This window comes from Anoplolepis gracilipes, chromosome 12 (genome assembly GCF_047496725.1).
Source record: "Anoplolepis gracilipes chromosome 12, ASM4749672v1, whole genome shotgun sequence".
NCBI classification, from domain to species: Eukaryota; Metazoa; Arthropoda; class Insecta; order Hymenoptera; family Formicidae; genus Anoplolepis; species Anoplolepis gracilipes.
In genome coordinates this window covers 6,974,267-6,995,110 of record NC_132981.1, presented here as the reverse complement: position 1 = coordinate 6,995,110, position 20,844 = coordinate 6,974,267, and the positions used below count along the sequence as shown (strand labels likewise).

The window sequence follows — 20,844 nt, the reverse complement described above, 5'->3', positions numbered from 1 at the left end:
TCTCGTTATTGCCACGCTATTAAAATGTTCTACTGTTTATTAGTACTCACTACGGAAATTTATGATAAATTGTAAGCATACTTAATTTTTTAAAATGTCTTACTTCAAGGTGCAAAATATATTAATTTTTTTTATAAAGAAGATTAACACTTTTAATATTTGATTTTTTAGTACTATTTCATTTTAATACGATTTGATATTTTTGATACTAATAGCATACGTATAATTTCTTTTGTTTTTTAAATCGAATTTATGTTTTGTACTTACATTATTACATTTTATATTCTTTCTTAAATTTATAAACAACAAAATTTATTAAAAAAATTTTAGTAACATGATTTTCTAAATTAACATGATTTTTAATATGTACAATATGATTTCTAGTACAATATTTATGATATATTGTATTGCATATTTTAATTATTTTTTTTTTTTTTTTTTTGCGAGCACACTTGGAAATAATATCCTCTAGCCAAAATTAAAAATGATGAATATCACATATATATATGTCTGTGTCATGAAATATCATGATTATTCGCAATGCTTTGTGATATATCCAGTGCCTACATGAGAACCCTATAGAATCCCCTCTTTTAGAAGAGGTGCTTTCATGCGCACGTATAAAGCCAGTGAAAGCGCCAGGCGGCCCTCCAGACTAGCGTACAGTCCGACAGCGGTAGGAGCTCTGCCAACGTTTTGTACGGCGGACGTAGATTAACACCTGGGAATCTCTCACATAAATTTACACGTTGAAGTAAGACAATTTATAAAGAATTATCTGTCGTGTGCTTAGCTATTTACGTGTTTACGAAATTTCGCCGATTTGTGATCAGGATAGCTTAGATTAGGAGTGACCATGAAGATGCATCTCGTTGGAATCTTGGCTATCTTGTTAATCGTCGATACAGAGATTTTAGGACATCCTTCACAAGAGAGATTAATGCCAGGTATTTAATGTTTTTGATAAGCACAAAATTTGCACGCACGTAATTTTTTTGATATGCACAAATTTGCATATGTTGCATGCACATAATTTCTTTTCTATTTAAATAGGCTTCATATTTTGCATTCCTAAAATTATTTTGCTTTAAAAATTATTTTAAGTACAATAATATCACATATATATAAATTTAAAATAATAATACGTGTGAAGCACAACACAGTATGTAATATCCTATGAATAAGTCGATGTGTTTTCTAATATATTGAATAAAAAGTTAATTTAATAAACACGCATTTCCGTTACACGATTAAAAATTATTAATACTATAAAAATATTACTATTAAAATTACGACAAAAATGCAAGTTATTAGAAAAAAGTACTTTATTTTGTCTATACGTTATTAATGATTAAGCGGCAAAAATACAGTATTCTTATGTGTGTATCCATTTAAAGTTCATGGTTGAATCTTGCACAATAATATAACATTAATAATACAGCTCGCAATGAGGCGTGATCGAAGACATTATTATAGCGTTTTCGCGTATACACTGATATACATATAGTTGTATCTCTATATGTATCTTGAACAAGACGAAAAATTATCTACATATACGATTACTCTTCTTTCTCAGATATATAAAATTTATATATATAAATAAAAAATTATTTGATATTAAAGTTTACATTTAATCTGCATTAATGTGGATAATTCTAGATTATCTAGATTATATCTACATAATTTTTTAAATAAAATTAACGCAATTAAAAAATATTTAAGTATATAAATAGATAAAAATATAATATTAAATAATACACATGTTTTTGATACATAAAGAGAGAGAGAGAGAGAGAGAGAGAGAGAGAGAGAGAGAGAGAGAGAGGGAGAGGGAGAGTACCGATAATTAGCACTCTGTGATAATTATGGGATTTTTTCTTTTTTACAGTTATACATCAAACCTATTAAAATGAGAAAATTTCACAATTTTAAACACCATAATTTTTCAAAAATGACGCGATCTTGATTATTCTAACTGCTGTTCTCTTTTTCTTTCTATTTTGTTCTATCATAGTCGTTACGTCTGGCTCTATCCCGTACAATTATGTCTCCACCCTCTCTCTATCCTTCGTTTGCGAAAGTGGAACACTTCCTTCTACAGATGCTAATCCTGATAACCTCGCAAGTGTCTCTCCGGAACGTGATAGTACTCAAAATCGCTGTAGTTTAGATTTCTCGCTTCTTGTCACAATTCTATAAGTGATCTTTTCAACATCATTCTTATATTGCTTTGCATTTAGGTCTCTTACATTTGTCGACTAAACATCTGCAAAATAGGTATTACAACACGTGTCATTCAAACGCATGAGAGCCGCGAAAAGGCCTGTAAACGGTTGTCGGAATAAACACGTGAGTTTAGCTCGTCATGAACAACGCTCACGAGATCTGCCGCCTACGCGTATATGTTCGTCATCGTCGTTATGTGCGAGTACGATGGCCTGCAAGGACTACCACTTTGCTGTATTTTTTTAGAAATTGACATAAAAGCAGGGTCGCCAAGCGTAGCGGAAATCACGCTGGGTTCGAAGAGTACCGTTTTATAATTGAAACAATTTTTCTAGAGAAAAATTTAACTAAAAAATAAATTTTTCAACTTGTTATAAAATATAGATTCGATAATAATTAAATATTAAAAATACATAATTAATCTCTCAGACAATAATTTGGAAATTGTTAGAAATATTTTTTTGAACTTACATTGGATATTAAAAGAAATATATGATAACAATGTCAAATATAATAAATTCAACTTCGAACGTTCACTTATATGAAATCAATTATGCATTTAATATTCATTCTTCATATAGGCTATTTTTGATTCTACATTTTTTCATCTATGGACTTTACAAAACTTGAAGTTTATTTTTGGGACATACCTATAATTTGTACACTTTTCTAAAATTTTGTTTGTTTATAACTTAGAAATAATAAATTTTATCATCTCTTTGCTAAACAAAAATCTACTTTTAATTAAAAAATTCATAGACAAACAAAGCTGTATAAAATTTGAAATATTCTGTAAATTTGGATTTTTATATTTTTGCAAATTGATTTTACAATGAAATTAATTCTTGTTAGTATTATATTGTAAAGACAAGATAAGAACATCTTGCAATCATTTAATAACTATAACAGCGTTCACTTACCATGTGTTATAGAATCAATGCCGTTGTATAGGACATGGACGATAATAGCAATTCCTATATCGACGCATAAGAGTATATCACGTGCCGCACGTGATTGCATATGCTTTTGCACGTGCCAGTTATTGTCGATTGGTACAAGAAAGACAGAGAAAGAGAGTCACGCTTGTATGCCTTTCCTCGTACGAATTAATGCCATCGAGAGAAAAGTCTGATCGAGTCACGTGCACGCGCCAGCCACTCACCTCGAATCACACGACCATCCGTTCTGTCAATTAACGATCGCGCGATATCTTCTCAGCGTTTTACACCGGTCCATAGCAAGGCCGCGATAAAACTCGTTTGTTCGATTCACCATTACGTGATATTTTTATCATATCTGCAAAACTAGAGTTTACGACGGTATTGTATTCATTCACTAGTACATTCAAATAGCCATCAAAGAATTGCAGGTAGCATATCATTATTTCAAACTTTATTTGAAGAGAGATCTAAAGAAGATCGCATCTTTTATGTCTTGGTTTTTTCTGACTACTTATGACGTGCGAGAAAGTGTAAATGAAAGTGATTCTTTTGGGAAGAATAAGATTCTTAGAAATCCGACATTGACATTGTGTATCTTAAATTAGCCTTGTATAAGTAACTAACTAGTAGTTAAAAAAGTGATACAGTCGCATCTCGTTAAACCTATTTACTAGTTGCATGAGATGGAGAAAGTGTGAGAAATTTAAGTGAGATTATAGTGTATCGAATAATGATATTCTCGCGGCAAGAAGAATAGAAAGGCGATATCTATAATTTTGGTTTGATTTCTCGAACACGCTGGTAAAAAGGCAAGTTTTATATTTATAATGTTCTTTATAAAATGTTCTGAAAATTAAGTAGTTCATCTGATTATTTAAATATTCTAAAATATTATATATCGTATCTCGATGATCGTAACTTTGAATTATATTCTCTGTATTTTCTCCTTTCGCCAAATATGAAACAACAAGATATTGTGGTTTGAGCATATCCAAGAATTCTAATTTTTATCAATAATCTTTCTTCATAATATGTTGAACTATTAATTAAGTATTCACAAATGAGCTATTAGCAAAACCGCGAGTTTATTACATTAAAGTTTCTCGATTTTACTGCATGCAAAAGTGATTGATGTGTCATTAATTAGTATGCAAGATGTAATTAAATATGTCCAATAAATATAAAACACATGTTGTACCGCAAAAGTAAATTACGTAAGAAACGTGGATACGATAAAAGCAAGCGCATATAGATTATTATTATTATTAAATTGACCTTCTATTCTTCGAATGAATAATTTTATTCTGACAGTTAAAAAAGTGATCTAGATTTTAAAAAATAAAATTGACTTTAAATCATTTATTAGAACAATACATTTCTATGTATAATCTTTTAAATAGATAATGTTACACGTATATGTATGCGGACAAAGATAAAATATTTCTATATCTCTTTCTCACATGCTTGTCAAGTATATTTTAATAAGAGTATATATTTTTAATAAAAAGTATTTAATTTTTTTTAAAGAAATAATTAAGAAATAAATATATTTCTTACATTTTCTATTTATTTGTATACAGTATTGCTATAATAATTGATAAAATATAATCAATGTTAAAATATTAATTGAGCAACATTAGATTTGTGGTCGAGTTTTTGATATAAGGAAAAGTTACAACTTTAGTGACACTTTAGTGTGCAAGAACGAGTAATGGTTATGATCAACGGATTTATTAAATTGCTTACATCTACCGTCTCTGCTAATAATATCCAAGTAAATTCATTGGCGAATGCAGTTCTTTCTTAGTTCAACTTTCCACAATTCATGATCATGATTTGATACACCCATGGGATTTTTAAGGCACCTGCTAACTACCGTTCTTTCATTGGCGATGACAAGTATGTCAATTTAAACGTCAACTTTCTACGGCAGTTTGACCATAATCAATGTTATTAGTATCGCTATAGTGCGCGCCTGCTGTCAAACAGATTTACGGTAATACGAATATGTTAATTAAGCCGGTATAGAAAGGACCCCCAAAGGACCACATGATTCAACTTAATTCGAGCAATTAACATTGTTAAACTATCATTGCTTCAACTGCACAGTAATTGATAGCGCATTTTAAAGTGGGGACCGACTTCGCCTTGTTCCTTTGCTGTTTTTGTTTTATCGTAAGAACGGCAAATTCTTTCTTAGCAATTATTGAGTTGTGATTGGTCCATCGTTATCGACTGCATTGCTAAAAACCTTCTTTCTTTTTTTCATTATATGTTTGTGAAATCGGTACGAGAAAGTTTAATGGAAAGTCTAATTTCACTTAAATTTCGAGTATGTATAGGAACTGCAAAAATGTTTCCTTTTACATATATTGTGATATATAATTTGCAATATGTATGTCGAAACATACATATCCTACAAAAATCATTATGCGCATATTAATATAATAAGATTTATTGTTTCAGTTTATCTTTATTTATCATGTATTTACATTGTATTTTTTAATCAAATTTGAAATATAATTTTATACTAATAATTATTTTATACTTAAAGGAATAAATTGTTTTATTTCTTTCTACATTAACTGGCGCTGAAAGTATTTACATAAAAAATAAATAAGAATAAGGTATCTTTCAATGCATATAACTTTGGAATTATTAAATTAAAACTTATGTATTAAAATTTAGGCGTATATTATCTCAATATGCACAGATGATTTCCTAAACATATATAATATATGAAACTAATTTCAGTTTACTCGCGAAAATCGTTATATGTATACATACTTGTAGACTATAAAGTGTGGTAGAAGTTGTATTAGAAATTTCCGTAATAAACGCGTTCATTCTTGTTCTCCTTTATGCAGAATTCACGTGCACGAGAGCGTGGCGGTCGGCGTACTGTTCGATGCACGTGACAAGCAGCGCAATACCGCTGCACGTGGTCACGTGCACCAACCGCGCTCTGCCGTCGCGCTACGATAAGCTAACAAAAAGTTTACTTGAGATTTGCGGCTCTCGGTAAAATGTACGTTAAATGTATAAAAATCATCACTTATTATCTTTAGTCTTTACTTTTTAACGATACATAATGTTGCATATCGCATGCAATGCAATACTTACAGAGAATCGTTTATTTAACTAATTGTAAGTAAATATTTTCCTGTTTTTAAGTGTGTTTTAATTAAGCATAATCAAGAATAAATAAATTATTGTAGTAACTTAATACTATTATAATAATATTATTTTATTGTAATTCCTCTCTATAATGTTTCAGTGTAATTCATTGCAGTAATTATTACGGTAATAATTAATTAAGCATACGTAACTTTTTTGTGGTTAAAATTACATTACAATAATATTTTATTTCATTAACGGCGCCGTATTTCAACCTCAGTGGCAGTAAAGTTTCTCGCGCGTATCGCAGCATGTAAAAGTGAAATAAAAAATAGTTGCAAAGGAAGGACAATCTCTGTTCCTCCAGTCGCTTAATTGCGTTGCCTGCAAACATAATTGGACGGTATTCGCCGCAATAAACCTTTTCGAAATTAAAACACTGATATCCTTCTTTGCATTCCATGAACTAAATAAATATTCAATATTAAAGAGAAATACCTATTCGCTGGTAGCGAATTCTTGCACGTTTTATTTAATAATATACATGTATGTGTATACAATCGGATACATGTGGCAACGATCCATTAAGGCTCTATCGCGACTAATATCGCTTGTCGGTCCCGATGTTGATTTTCTAGGTCGGGCTTACACTGCGCCTAATAAGTAATTATGCTGGTGAACGCTATTATAATCGACTTTTGACCGCATGCGTATAAACTGAAATGCAATTCTAAATTGCCCTCTCGATTTCTATATTTTTATCGTCGACGATTAGTCGGGAACAAATGTTACATTAATACTCACGATACAGTACTATAAATTTTAATAATAATTTGCGTATTTCTATCTATTGTTGCTATAAATTTACTGTTGTTTATTTTAATTGGTATATATATATATATATATATATATATATATATATATATAACAACAATAAAAATGTACATACTTTTATAATAATTCAACTTTTATAATTATTCATCTACAAATTGTAATAGATAAAGTATTTAAAAAGATTACAAGAAATAGAAATTGAGAGAAAACACATATATTTCCATCTACTTACATATGTAATGATACATTTATACTCGTGCTTAATATGTAGCCTGCAATCGCAGTTTGCCTATGCGTTTAAGTAAATAAATAGAAACGTGCAATTCACACAAGCATGAATGTAATAGGATGCTGACAGACTAGTTTTGCCGTCATTTCACCATTTTAAGCAATGGAAATGTTGTCGATTCGTTACAAAAAAGCAAAAACACTGTCTCCGGGTGAAATTGACAGATTACGTACATCTCCCTCTTCGCCTTTGCAGATCTAAGTAAAACATCAACTTTCCGCTTATGTATCATTTAAACGAAATTTACCATTAATCTATAAAATTTTTGTCTGAATTTATTACATAAAAGAAGGATTGTAAATATCACACTCTAACTCTTTTTGGTCTTCTTTCCTTCTTTATTTCTTTCCTTTCTCTTTCGTAAATCAAACCAAATCGTATTACTTTATTTGCAACGTTATTACTGTCAGCCACAGATAAGACGTGTTCATTAATCCAATTAACACCATGTTCTTTAATTACATGTATTAAAATAATTATTATTTTCTTTCTATAATCTGGACACCTATAATCTGATTTTAATAGTCCTCGTATGATATACTAATATCAATTATATACATTAAATAAAATATTAATATCAAATTATATACATTAAATAAAAAGTTCTGCATTAAATAAAATTCGCCGATCGAGCTATTGCTTGCAACTCCTTTGCACTTGGAGTAGAAATGCACGTTGACTTTTTTGTTATTTTAAAAAAATACTTAAATGACTCTCGTGTCAATATAATGATAGAGTGTCTCTCGGCGATCCGTCACATTTAAGTGATATTGAATGGAACCGACTCGTTGAGGCTACGGATCGAGCGATCAACGATCGTGTGTGTCAAGTTTCTATGTCCCTATCATCCTTGAACGTAAAGATGCAGTCATGCTTGCCTTATTAGGCAAACAAAGAGGGCGTGATAATGAGCAATCTCTCGAGTATGCAAAAAATTTGTGCCTACGTATCTTATTATTCTCGTAGCGCTATTATTTGTCTTTCTAACATCCCTCTAAATTAGCATCAAAATTATTGCGAAACCTTTTCATTCTTTATCATTTGTACTTGTTAACTTTTGTTAAAAATTATTTTTATTCAATTTTACAACTCGCTGTCACAACATAAGATTTTTATAATATGAAAGAACATTTAACATTTAAGTTTTTACAGATAGTAAAACGAAAAAAACACTTTGTGAAATGAAATGTATGCGCATAAATTTATCAAGTATATTCGGAAATTTTCAGCAATTCTATAAAACACTTAGCTTTATTACACAAAGTCTTATCGTCCTTCAGCTACAACTCTGTTCGCATGAACGCTTCTTAACCAATATGCAAATTTCAACAATTTTTTTGCAACAAATACGCTGTCATATTTAGTCACATTTGCGCACGATACAACAGCATATAAAAAACTCGTTGTAAATGCATTGAATAAATATTTTATTATCAACTATTATAATTACATATTTGCAAATATGATCTTGAGCTGTGCAAGAGAAATATTTCATTATCATGCATTTTGTAGATTAAAATTTATAAAGATGTTTACTTAAAACAAGATTATTGGCACTTATGAACACATATCAATATATGTAGGTACGTGTATAAAATTATCTCACAATAATTTTTTAAGTTAAATGTTAAAATAAAGTATTGTATATTTTGAAAGTCACAAGAATGAGATCGTTTACAGAAATTGGGGCCACCCGCTTTTTTTTTGACGCAAGAGTCACATTCTTTTTCGGAGAACGAAGGCGAATGTTTGTCCTGCCTTTCCTGGTGGAAAATTGTCTCTTATTTCTTAATTAAGAACTTTGAAGTGTGCCGTACCGTTTGATCACTTTTTACGGGTAGAGATTGGAACGATAAGAGCGAATGAAGGAGAGAGAAAGTATCGTTTCATTCTCTATTACGGGATAGGAAAGAGAATGAGAGGCGATGAATGCGCAATAAATTATATTGGCAAATAAATGAAAAGCTATGCATACCACCGAACAAACCACTCGTAAAAAAACAGAACTGATTGAAATAAATACAGCCAGTCACGTTTTATAACAACATCTTTATCTCTATAAATGCGTTAAGACTTTCCAATTTGATTCGAGAAAAACTTAAGAATATTTTTTTGCGTAACTAGAAAGCACACATGGTATCCAAATGCTTGATTATCAAATCGCGGTAAGGAACAAACGTTCAGTTAATAACATTACGCAGAAAAATTTTTATATATCTAATTAATGGTTAATTCAAATAACGTCTCCGGCATTTGCTTCCTAGCTATAGTACAATCGTCTCACTGTTGTATAATTAAGAAATAATACGATTTAATCGTTCTATTGGAAATAACACCTCTCTCGTCTAGATAAACTGCATCGTTTCGCAATAAATCATTCGATTTCACGCGCATCAACGCCTCCGCTTATAAACGCGACTATTGGCGGTGCATAATAGGCGGCTGCTGAACGTGCGGTCATCCGTCGTCGATTAGAATCTAAGAATCCGCTTATATGGGTCGCTCGTGATCGAAGGATAAGATCTGCGACGGCGTTCTGAGCAACGACAGGGTACAATGACTACCGGCCGTTCCCCTCATGTTTCTTGTCACGAGACGAGGCGGACGAGACTCGCCGTCTATTTCATGCAAATACAAGCGAGTCCAGATAAGCGCTCCAAGATTGCACCCGAGTCAAGAAACCAGATTCCCTTGATCTTGCGCGGCTCGAGAATTATTTTGCCATGAGACACATGCAGCCGAGCTACGCAAAGTGCCATGATGATAAGAACACTTCAGAGGTTTATCGTTATTATATTATCTCGAAGCTTATAAAGATCAGAAGAAAGGTTTCTATTACAATTAATTTAATTTTCTACTTAATTTTCTATTCATTATCATGTTGTCAACAGACACTAGTTGAAAGCATGTTGTATCTCTGGACAGCTTTGAAGAGTTTTAATAAAAGTGTGACTGGAATTATTAGCATACTTTCAAGCAGCGCTGTCATTCTGATTTACAACGTTGCATTTTATGTTCGCGTTATCGGCTCTTATTCCTACAAAGAGAGTCCGCATTGTACGAATTTTATCATTCTTTCTGTTTACGCCGTTCACACGAGATATTGTTTAATTTTATCGTGCCTACAAGGATAGATGATTAACGCACTCGTTGATTTATTGAACATTACGGAGCTAACGTCGCTGACGACATGATAATTAAAATTATTACCTTTAAATGCGATTTATATCTTGCAGATAGTCCATTAGCATTCTGGACTTTGAACCAGATCACATAAATTATTTTTCAACGTTTTAACTCTTATATTTTGTCATGTTCACATACAATACAACAGCATATCAAAGATATTGTGTAAATATTTTATGCATTGTGTAAATATTTTATTAGCAATTACTAAAATTGTATATCTGTAAATCTCAAGCTGCGCAATAAGCGGTTTTGTTTTTGGTGCGCCATTGCACATCTAATAACCTCCTTGGAAAAGATTGCGATGCTATAACTAGTCATTTTGCCTTGCATTTGTCTAAGAAAACTAACAGATTTTTTCCTAGACAATGCTTTTTAACCTTTAAAACAATTACTGTATACTATGAGTCGGCAGGCAAATGAAGCGTAGATCAATTGAACAGATCGAATTTAGCTGACATTCGCACGTACTTCTATATACTTGCTATATATTATAAATATATATATATATATATATATATATATATATATATATACGTATATATACGTATATATACCATGAATAGTATAAAAAGCGAAACTAATCGTTTTGTTCAAATTGAATTACCATGCATATTTACAACTCACAATATAACGGTTCAATTAATGTGGAAAAAATAATCGGATTTTATTTGAGGTTGTGAGTGTGCCAATTTCCTATAATCCTATATTCGATTCACACATTACTCGTATTTAATACGCGTGCAGTCTCAAAATGGAAAAGTTCGATTAACAGCACTGAATTATTCCGTGAGATTCGAAACGCTATCCCGGAGATAGACTGAAGGCGTGAGTTTCCTAGTAAGCACAATTACAACCGTTTAAATCACGAAGCTTAAGTATGTTTCTTTTTCTTTCCGATTATTTATCGGCGACCTGCATTCAACGTGCATATCGTGAGTTTTCTCTTGCAAGTTTAGTTATTTGCATCGCGGCGGTCTCTTTAATCGATCGTAAATACGGTTAAAAGCGGCATCAAGAAAGAACGACACGCTTTATCTCGAAACGCGGAACATCTCGAGAGACTCTTACGCGTTCCGACTTAACGACGCGAAAATTATCTTTCGTTTGCGCCGTTACCGCATTTCTCCGTCGAACTGCATCCTGGCAAACCGCACGATCATAAATCTCGCGGCGGCTGCGAGCAGTCTCCCGGCTAAAAACTATGACTGTGTACGAGAAGAATTTAAATCATTCCCACTCTTTGTATTCTTATCGTGCAATTGGCTCGGCGAAAAATTCTCTTTGTACGAGTACTCTCTCCTAAACAACATTTCTTTTCGAGCATATACCGCATATATTTGGCACTACCAGAATATTGATATTATTTCCATTTTGCGATTTTAAAGAAGACGTTTTGATTCTTAGCCAATACAATGGATCGTTTCACAAAAGCACTATATTCGTCCATTTGTTTTTTCCGCAATGAAATTGTTGGTCATTTATATTTAGAGAAAGCGGGACGGAGATAGGAAAGGAGAGAGAGAAAGAGAGAGAGAGAGAGAGAGAGAGAGAGCGCAAAAAAGATATAACCGTTAGAAGATCAGAGCGAACTAGCTGCAGTTAGGAAATCCTGGCAAACATTGCTACATATAGTGTCTGGTAATTACACAGTGATAGGCGGACCGTTCTTTCGCGTCTCGGCGCCCAGTGTGTCATGCTGTGTGCAATAAAGTATCTTCGAGGATTTATAACGCGTTGCAAAACGAACAATCTCAATACTCGCGACAGGCGTGCAAGTACTGACGCATCGTGAAATTGGGCGATTAGACATTTATGTAATCCGCAAACGTATTCATCTCGCAGTGCGCAGTTAAAGCCTCCCGTTATCTCACTTGTATTCATTATACGAATTTATATACTCAGATGTCACTCAGCTGTCAATCAGCCTTGTTAATTGGCAATCATAGATTAACAGCATTTTAAGTATTTAAGTTATAACACGAGATAGGTGCTATATTTGTATATAATAGATATATTAACTATTAATAGCATGTAAATTTAACAACTACGTAATGATATGTTTTTATATGATGACAGACGTTGCGTTTCTACTTTCAAGCAAAATATTGCGAATATTTTAGTGCGATAAGAAAGTATAATACATATAATTGAAAAATGCTCGTTAATAATTGATCTAAATTATTTCTCTATAGAAAGAAATATCTTAATCAATTGCGCTTGAATTTGAATGCAATTTCTAATGTATGCTGATATCTTTTTTATGATAAGTTAAAATATTTAAAAATAGAATTCTCGGCTACTTACACAACACTTACAAACAAAATAATAATTTATCATTCTCTTTTAGAGATCACATTAATACGTAGGAACAATTATTTTGATTATACATCTGACCGATTGTTAACTAATTTGTCAATCAATTTGTAATCAAGTCGCAAGATTTGCTCATTACGGAGATCGAGAATTAAAAATGCGAATGATTAAAGACGCACGTTGCAACAGTAGCTTCGATTTACTCGTTTATTCTTATTTCTTAGATGACTTTAATTAATTCAAACGATATAATAATAGTGAAATTCGCAATACACAGCATGTGAAATTCGCGTGTGCTAATTTCTAACGTTTCTCGAATCCAGGATGCACGACATGCGAGAAACATTTAATCTTCCATGTTATTCGTGAACTCTAACATCAGGTAGTCCTTGAATCAAGCTTCCTTCGATGCAATCCCGATGCAATGAGGCGCAATGCACGAGCGCATGTATCGCGATTCGTGACTCGTCACGATGACCGCCGGCAAAAGTCATCGCGATTCACGATACTATTTCTTCTCATCTGTCAGCTACGCTACCTCGCGCGATACACGACTTTGTATAATCTCTTCCCGTCATCCCTGTCGATCTCGAGAAATAAATCCGACGGAGTCGTGACGAAGTCTTTTATCGATTTACGTGCACGCTTCTAATGCTTCTGCTTGAATTTAAATACTGAAATCAGTCTTACGTAGCAACATAATAAATTTGCTTTGCTATATTTTAAAATATTATCAGTATATTTTATTTTATTATTTCTTGTATATTTTATGTATTTCTCTCTCTCTCTTTCTTTATGATACAATTGCTGTAAAAAAAAAGAAAAAAATTTTGCATACAGTGAAATTATTCTAATTTTTTGTGTACTTAGTGAAATTATAATAATTTAAATTTTCTCATAAATGTATATGTTTACAATAATATTACAATTTGTGCAGATGTTCTTTCACACGAGAATGCAAACCATTAATTCTGTCACCTATTAAACCTATTAACTGTCGCGTTGTTTTCTTGATTACAAGATATCTATAAAGTTTCAAAAATTAATCCTACACCTTCGCGTTGCAATCCTTGAGTCGAGTCTTTAAAATGCAATTCACTGTGCATTCGTGATTTGCACGGAAATAAAAATCACGGAAATTTATAGACTTGCCTTCTCCTCCATCTACTATATATAATATAATCATTACTAGAGATGTTATATATGTATAATACAATGTAAAGTGAACGAAAAATTAAACGAATTTAACAGACGAAATCATCTGTGTATTCTCGAAGCAAATATTGCTTTTTCTAAGTCAACCTCTTGGTACTTGCGTGTATACTTGAAACAGTGAAAACTCTGAGAAACTTCACTGTGCAATTCCTTGCACAATAAGCTTCCCGCGAATTGAGATAAGACTCGCTGCATCGTCTGCAATTTGTCGAAGAACGAGAACGGTGTCTCTTCTCTCGGTGATTTCGTGACGCGCCAGGCTTATTGCCGCAATACGAAATACAACCGCGATTGCAACAACGGCTTTTCAATGAATTTAATTTACCTTACCATGGTCTCTTAATCAAAACGCGAAGGAACAATGGAGCGTCTCAGGATCGGAAGCTTTCGTTACAATCGATAAATTCGATTATCCGTTCAATCGTATGCTTTTCGTAACTACTTGTCGCTCTCTTGAACGCGGTTTATTCGCGCGTGACTCTAAAGTATCGAGACCGTAACACGCCATAAGCGAAAACAGTGCATTCGCGATTAACAGTCGGATTTCCTCTTTCACGCTACAAGTCACATACGCAATCTTTTCATTTTTATTTTTTACATATATACGTTGCAAAGTTTATTAAAATGCTTGTTGCAATATTTAAAGCGCAATTTTCTTGAAAAAGAAATAAGATGTATTTTTTTCAATAACGTAAAGTCCGCTTTGGCAACGCTCGACGGACAGTTTTTGTATATCAAATAATGTGGATTAGGTTATTTCAATAATCGGTCTCTACTCTTTTTCTCTCTATAAACATTCGTAATAACGCAATTATAAAAATTCAGTAAATTTCGTTATACGTATTAGCCAATTTCATTTATAACGTCGCTCTCTCTTGTGCACGACCCTGATCTTTTCAAGAGCAAAAACTATATCGTAAAGTTAAGCCGAAGCGTATCGTAAAACAAGTTATAGAGGTGACATTAATCGCGGTCTATTGGACAACTCAATATACTCGTAAAATTTCACGTCTTCGATCTTTCTTGAAGTTAGTATTTTATAAAATATTTAATTATTTTGAGTACATTTTCTGTCTTTCTGGTATGCTGTAACGATAGATGAATTTATAACACGATAGTAAGACAAACGAAATGGAATATTTTATAATTCTTATGCTTTAATTTTATTCTTTAATATTGATAAATAAATGATAAATAAATAAAAGTTCAAATGAATAAATTTTGTGTTTTGCATGAAACAAATTTGTTTATAAATGCTATGTGCTACCTGAGATGTATGTCTAAGAAAAGTAAATATATATTTTTGCAAATATATGAAAATAATTTAAGCTAAATACATATTATAGGAAAAAGATATATATCCAATTATTATAATAATTTTTTAGACTCACAATATTAATCTTTTATAATATATTTTAAAAATATTTTTTTGAAATATAAAATATTATACTAGTAAAAATCAATTTTTTAAATTATTATTATTAAATGTTAAAAAATCTTTGTAACATAGCAAACAACAATACACTTTTAATTACCGTCATAATTACAATGAACTCGATTTAAACATTAAATAAGAAAAATTTTTACATAATTATAGCAAATCCATGACTTGCGTCTTTAAATTACAATTTGACTAGACAGTTATGGAAGCAGAACTGATTATTTCACGATTCAGAGCGTTCGTGGACAGGAGACACGTGCACGGATGAGCACGTGGCCTGCACTGTCAGTGTGGCCGACATGTTCAGTGAAGGGTTTAAGCAATCAACGATGTTGATGCAATCAATGACGATCGACACAGAGTTCGATCAGTGGCAGTAAGGAATATAATTTTCGTATAACTAAACCAGACATTAATTCCGATAAAGCACGCGCTGTCAATGTGTTGATCGCGATTACCGTATAATTATGGGCGGCGCATAGGCAACTAGAAAATTTTGCTTCGAAAATGCTACTTACATGTCTGAGAGTGAAACAAACATATCAAGCTCCATTTGCATAAATAATAATAGTGCTATCATGCGTTAACGAAAATACATATTACATGAGAACAGAATATGATTGATGATTAGCACGTGATTTCGTAAAATTTGTAGATACGCTTCATTGTGTTCTCCGAAAGGCAAGCGTTTATGATCAATATTAATGCGTATTAATATTTCAATATTATATTTCGTATTTACGTAACATTATTTATAAGTCAAACCATATTCCATCTATGACGTCGCAAAATATGAAATAGACAAAAATAATCGATAACTTTCTTACATAAGTCGTTTTTATCATTAGTAACTGTAATAATTGCAGCAAAAAAAGATATATTGAATACTAATAATAATATCAAAGAATTTTTAATATACTTATTATTTTGCCTTACATATGTGATACTGTTAGAACGAGAAAAAGTCAATATTATAAATGATCTTAGTTAGCGCTTAAATTTATTGTTTTTAAAAAGAGTGTTTTATTCAAGCGGAAGATATCGTGCCAGTCCTTTGTGCCATAAAACGGAATTAATGAATGATACTCTTGCACAACAATCTCATAACTCTTCTTACATTGCACTCGCGAGCACGATTTAATGAGGCGGCCCTTTATATCTCAACAAGAGCATGACGGTGGTTATATTTGGAATGTATTTAAGTTCAACAAGATTAACATCGGTGTATCAGAAGACGATCTCGCACGTGGAACAAACGCTGATTCTATATTATTTTCTCATAATTTGTTCGCGTAACAGCAATTAATGATTTTTTCGTAATCCATACATATTTTCTTCGTAAACGACGTCTTTCGTGAATAAACTCTATATGCGAAAAAGAATTAAACGTTCGATTATCTCATGCCTTTTTCTGATCAAAATATTGGATATAATATTTTTGGAGTTGGTTGGTTTGTTTTTGATCGAAACACCGAATTACGTTTAATTTAAGATTTCAATTTTGGCTGTAAATTTTGCCTTACATATATACATACATGGACCAAGTTATAGAATTTAAATATCAATTGGAAAAACTTCTGACTTTAAAACTGTACGTTTTATGCGCCGCGGATATAAAAATGATATGTAATTGGAATTTTTTGTATTAATTATATATACTGAATATTAAAATCTTGCTTATTAGTATTGATAATATTAATAAATGTTACGTAAAAATATAATAAGATATCTCGAATAATATTAACAGAAATTATACATGCATTCTTTTTATATTAAAAATGTTGAATGTTTATCCCGTTTTCGAAAATTGTTTCGTCTAATTTTTTTTACGTTTAATATTTTTAACTTCTCTAATATTAAATGTGTGTATGTATGGGGTCATAAAGTGATAAAATGATTTGTAGTCTCTTAACACTCGAAGCCTTATATTGTCGCGTTTCGACAGTTATTTCAACGCCTACCGAGTTATACCGTTGATTTCCGGGTGTACGCTACGGTGCACATGAAGTCACGGAACGTACAAAACATACCACAGATTTCGCGATCGTCCTCCAACATGTCAAGAAAGAAAGAGAGGGAGAGACAGAGAGAGAGAGAGAGAGAGAGAGAGACAGCGTTTCAGGAAACCTGAGAAAACTGTCGATAGCGTGCCAGCTGCGTTCTATTTGGCGGTAACTTATGTACTGTCAGCTATCGTGCTGGTTTCACATTAAACACTTTCTCGATTCAATCTTACTCAAAATACTCGACCCTCGAGGATCTCGCGATAAACACGGCAAATCGCATTACGAAATATACAATGCAATGGTCTTCCTTCCGCGCGCTGCGAAATCGTTTTCTGGATAGTTGTTGCTTATACGTATCGTGCATTTCTCAAAGAATTGCTAGTTGTCTTAAACGGATAATTGAGTATTAATTCTACACATGTATGATTGTAAATGCAAATCAATTTAAGTAATTGAAGACTGCCAGGCATCTACAGGTTTTATTTTACATGAAACCATATTTTTTCTTTTTTTTATAAAGAATTTGAAAAATAATTATATAATAATATATAATTTAATATATAATTTAAGAATAAGAAAAAAATAGTCAAAAGTTGTTTGCATAACAATTAATAAAAGAGTTGCATAAAATTATAATAAAATTATGGAATTTTAAAATCTCCACAATTATAAATTTAAAATACACATAAGTATACAATTACAATTCATAAAAAAATTAACTTTCTTACTTTATTAAGTAATGAAAAGAATTAATTCTTTTGTTTACATTTTTTTATCAATATATATAATTTATAATATATAATTTTAATATTTGTAGCCATGTACATTCAGATATGCATATTAAGATGATAATTCCGCAGGCAAATAAATGAATTATGATTTGCGCCCAAACGGCATATCTATCTTTTTTTACAAGATTTGAAATAAACGTTTCAATCTGTACAAGCAAAGCAATTCAGGCAATGAACTCGTAGTAGTTGCATAAGACAATCTTTACCACGTATTACGCGCGATATCGCGTTCATCGAAGAATATTTTAAATATCATTAGATTTTTGCCACGCGTAACTTTCTATGCCTCATGCCAAATAATTATGTTATCGCAAAAAATGAGAAACTTAGATACAATCTCGCGTATAATCTTTATACTACGTTTTGAGAAAAAAAGCTTATACATTGCGATTAGAAAAAGACGTATCTTTTTTCCTTGTTAGAAAAAGAATTCTTACAATTAGTCTCATATGTCAAATACCGTTTGATATATTATAAATCTTTTGCTGCAGATTTAATGCCAGAATAAATCTAATTATATAATAATAGATTGATAAACATCTGAGAATACTGTCATTCTTGCGATATTTAAATGATAAGATGCCATTATTTTTTAGATATTATATTAACGACTCTATGATATAAAATTGTAAACGAAACTCTATGATATAAAATTGTAAACAAAATGGCGACATTATGACATCGGGATTAGATAACGGGCTTCACCGCAAAGAATCATTAAACTCTAAAAAGGGAAGTGCGCGATGGAGTGGTACTTAAAGACTGAAGCCAGATGGGAATCGCGCAACACGGATCGTACAGCGAGAATTTCAATTTGCCTATCGCAATCACGGAAACGAAACGACTTTAAGATAAGAATCGATCTTCTCATACACTACTAGAGATCGATTAACGTACGAGAGAGAAAGAGCAAAATTGCGCACCTCGATAAAAATAATAAAAATATCAATTTCTCGACGAGCGAAGTAACAACTTGAGATCTTATACCTTTTCGACTTTTGACAGTACTTCAAGTCGCAAAACTAGACGATTATTATCCACGGATATTTTCATCGTAATAAAATAATTTTGCTTATGATTCAGATGACTCTAGCAAGCCACGAGAATCTGCTATTATAAAATTATGGGAGTTAGGCAAGATTGGGCTCGCGCTTTCTATTTTATATCGTCTCCGCGATTTAATCTTATGGTATATAATGGGTGTATTTCAATGTTGCATTTCCACCGTTGCATATAATCCGAAAGTGTTTACTTTATTACCGAATTGCATTTCGATATATGAATGAAATACAGACAAAATCTTTTAAAGTAGATTTAAATGTTTAAAATGAGATTTAAAATATAGATCATACAAGTATTTTATCTAGAATATTTTATAATGTAAAAGAAAAAAAAACAAGTATCATAAATATATTTTATTATTTAAATAATAATATCGCGTATAGTATCTTGCAATAATAATTTGTGTGGAGAAACAAAGAAAAAAGATTGTACATAATATCTGTTTTGTTGGATTCGGGTATTAATCGGAAGTTTCGTTAACCAGTTATTTGGTAGGAAGTTATAAGTTAAGCAAGATAATTATTCAGTAATATAACAATACACACATTTCCAAAAAATTTATATGCTAAATGAAAAATATTAATGAAATATTTAATTTTAAATTTTGCAACCTACAATAAGTTACGCATGGCTGTGTATGTACGCCCGCGAAATTTTGGCTAATAGTCATATAATCAGTAACGACAGGTTTAAGACCGGTTGTTGCATACATGTGAATAATTATTATTGAAACACGAAAGATAACGCATGTGTGCGAATGCATACATGTACACTTGTATTTCCTCCGAAGTCGGCTGCGAGAGGTTTCCTACTCGGTGGATATGTGCCATGGCTTGTACGATAATTACATCAATTATCCTTGTGCAGAGAGAAGCGCTCGAACAGAGCCGAGTTTCACTTTTGTTTCGAACGGCTGATTAAACAAATTTGATTTGAAATACCTAATATTTTAGATTTTTGATACAACTCAAGTATGTGTCGTTATAAAATTTCATCCACGCTTTTATTCTTGCCCTAAGCTTTCTTCTTGTAGTAATAAGCAGAGATTTTTTTTCATGTTTTACAATTTAATAAGTAAATAAAAAAATTCTTTGGAAATGTTAGAGTTAATGAGTTAGATGCGCGATTTTGATTATCAATCTTTCATTTCACACGTCTAAGATTACAAGTTTGCACGATAATATCAGGTTTAAAATATTCTTTTGTTTATATTGTAGATTCGTGGTAAAAAATATAATTGTGTTTTGCTAAATCGCGGCAATAATTATATATAATTACAACTCGTGTAATTGTAATTTCTTCATAATACCGACGTTATGTTGCCACATTCTCCATACCAACGCGAAATTATTATCGATGTCCAACAATGTTTTGACGCAATTAGAAGCGAATTTTTCGCTTCAGTCGCGAAAAGACGCCG

At 31.7% G+C, this 20,844-nt stretch overlaps 1 protein-coding gene across 5 annotated transcripts in view; it reads left to right on the top strand.

The window, feature by feature from the left end:
- The window catches only part of LOC140672169 (uncharacterized), a 59,587-nt gene that overhangs the window by 6,973 nt on the left and 31,770 nt on the right, over nt 1-20,844 (top strand). The window contains exons 1-2 of one of the 5 annotated variants that reach the window (XM_072904069.1): nt 642-754; nt 834-947. The exons of 3 other annotated variants lie outside the window; for them this stretch is intronic. In XM_072904069.1, coding sequence (XP_072760170.1) covers nt 857-947 — 91 coding nt within the window. In that variant the 5' untranslated portion in view covers nt 642-754; nt 834-856. Of the gene's footprint in view, nt 1-640; nt 948-20,844 lie in introns of those variants that run through there. One more of the 5 variants, XM_072904071.1, reaches the window with a different exon arrangement.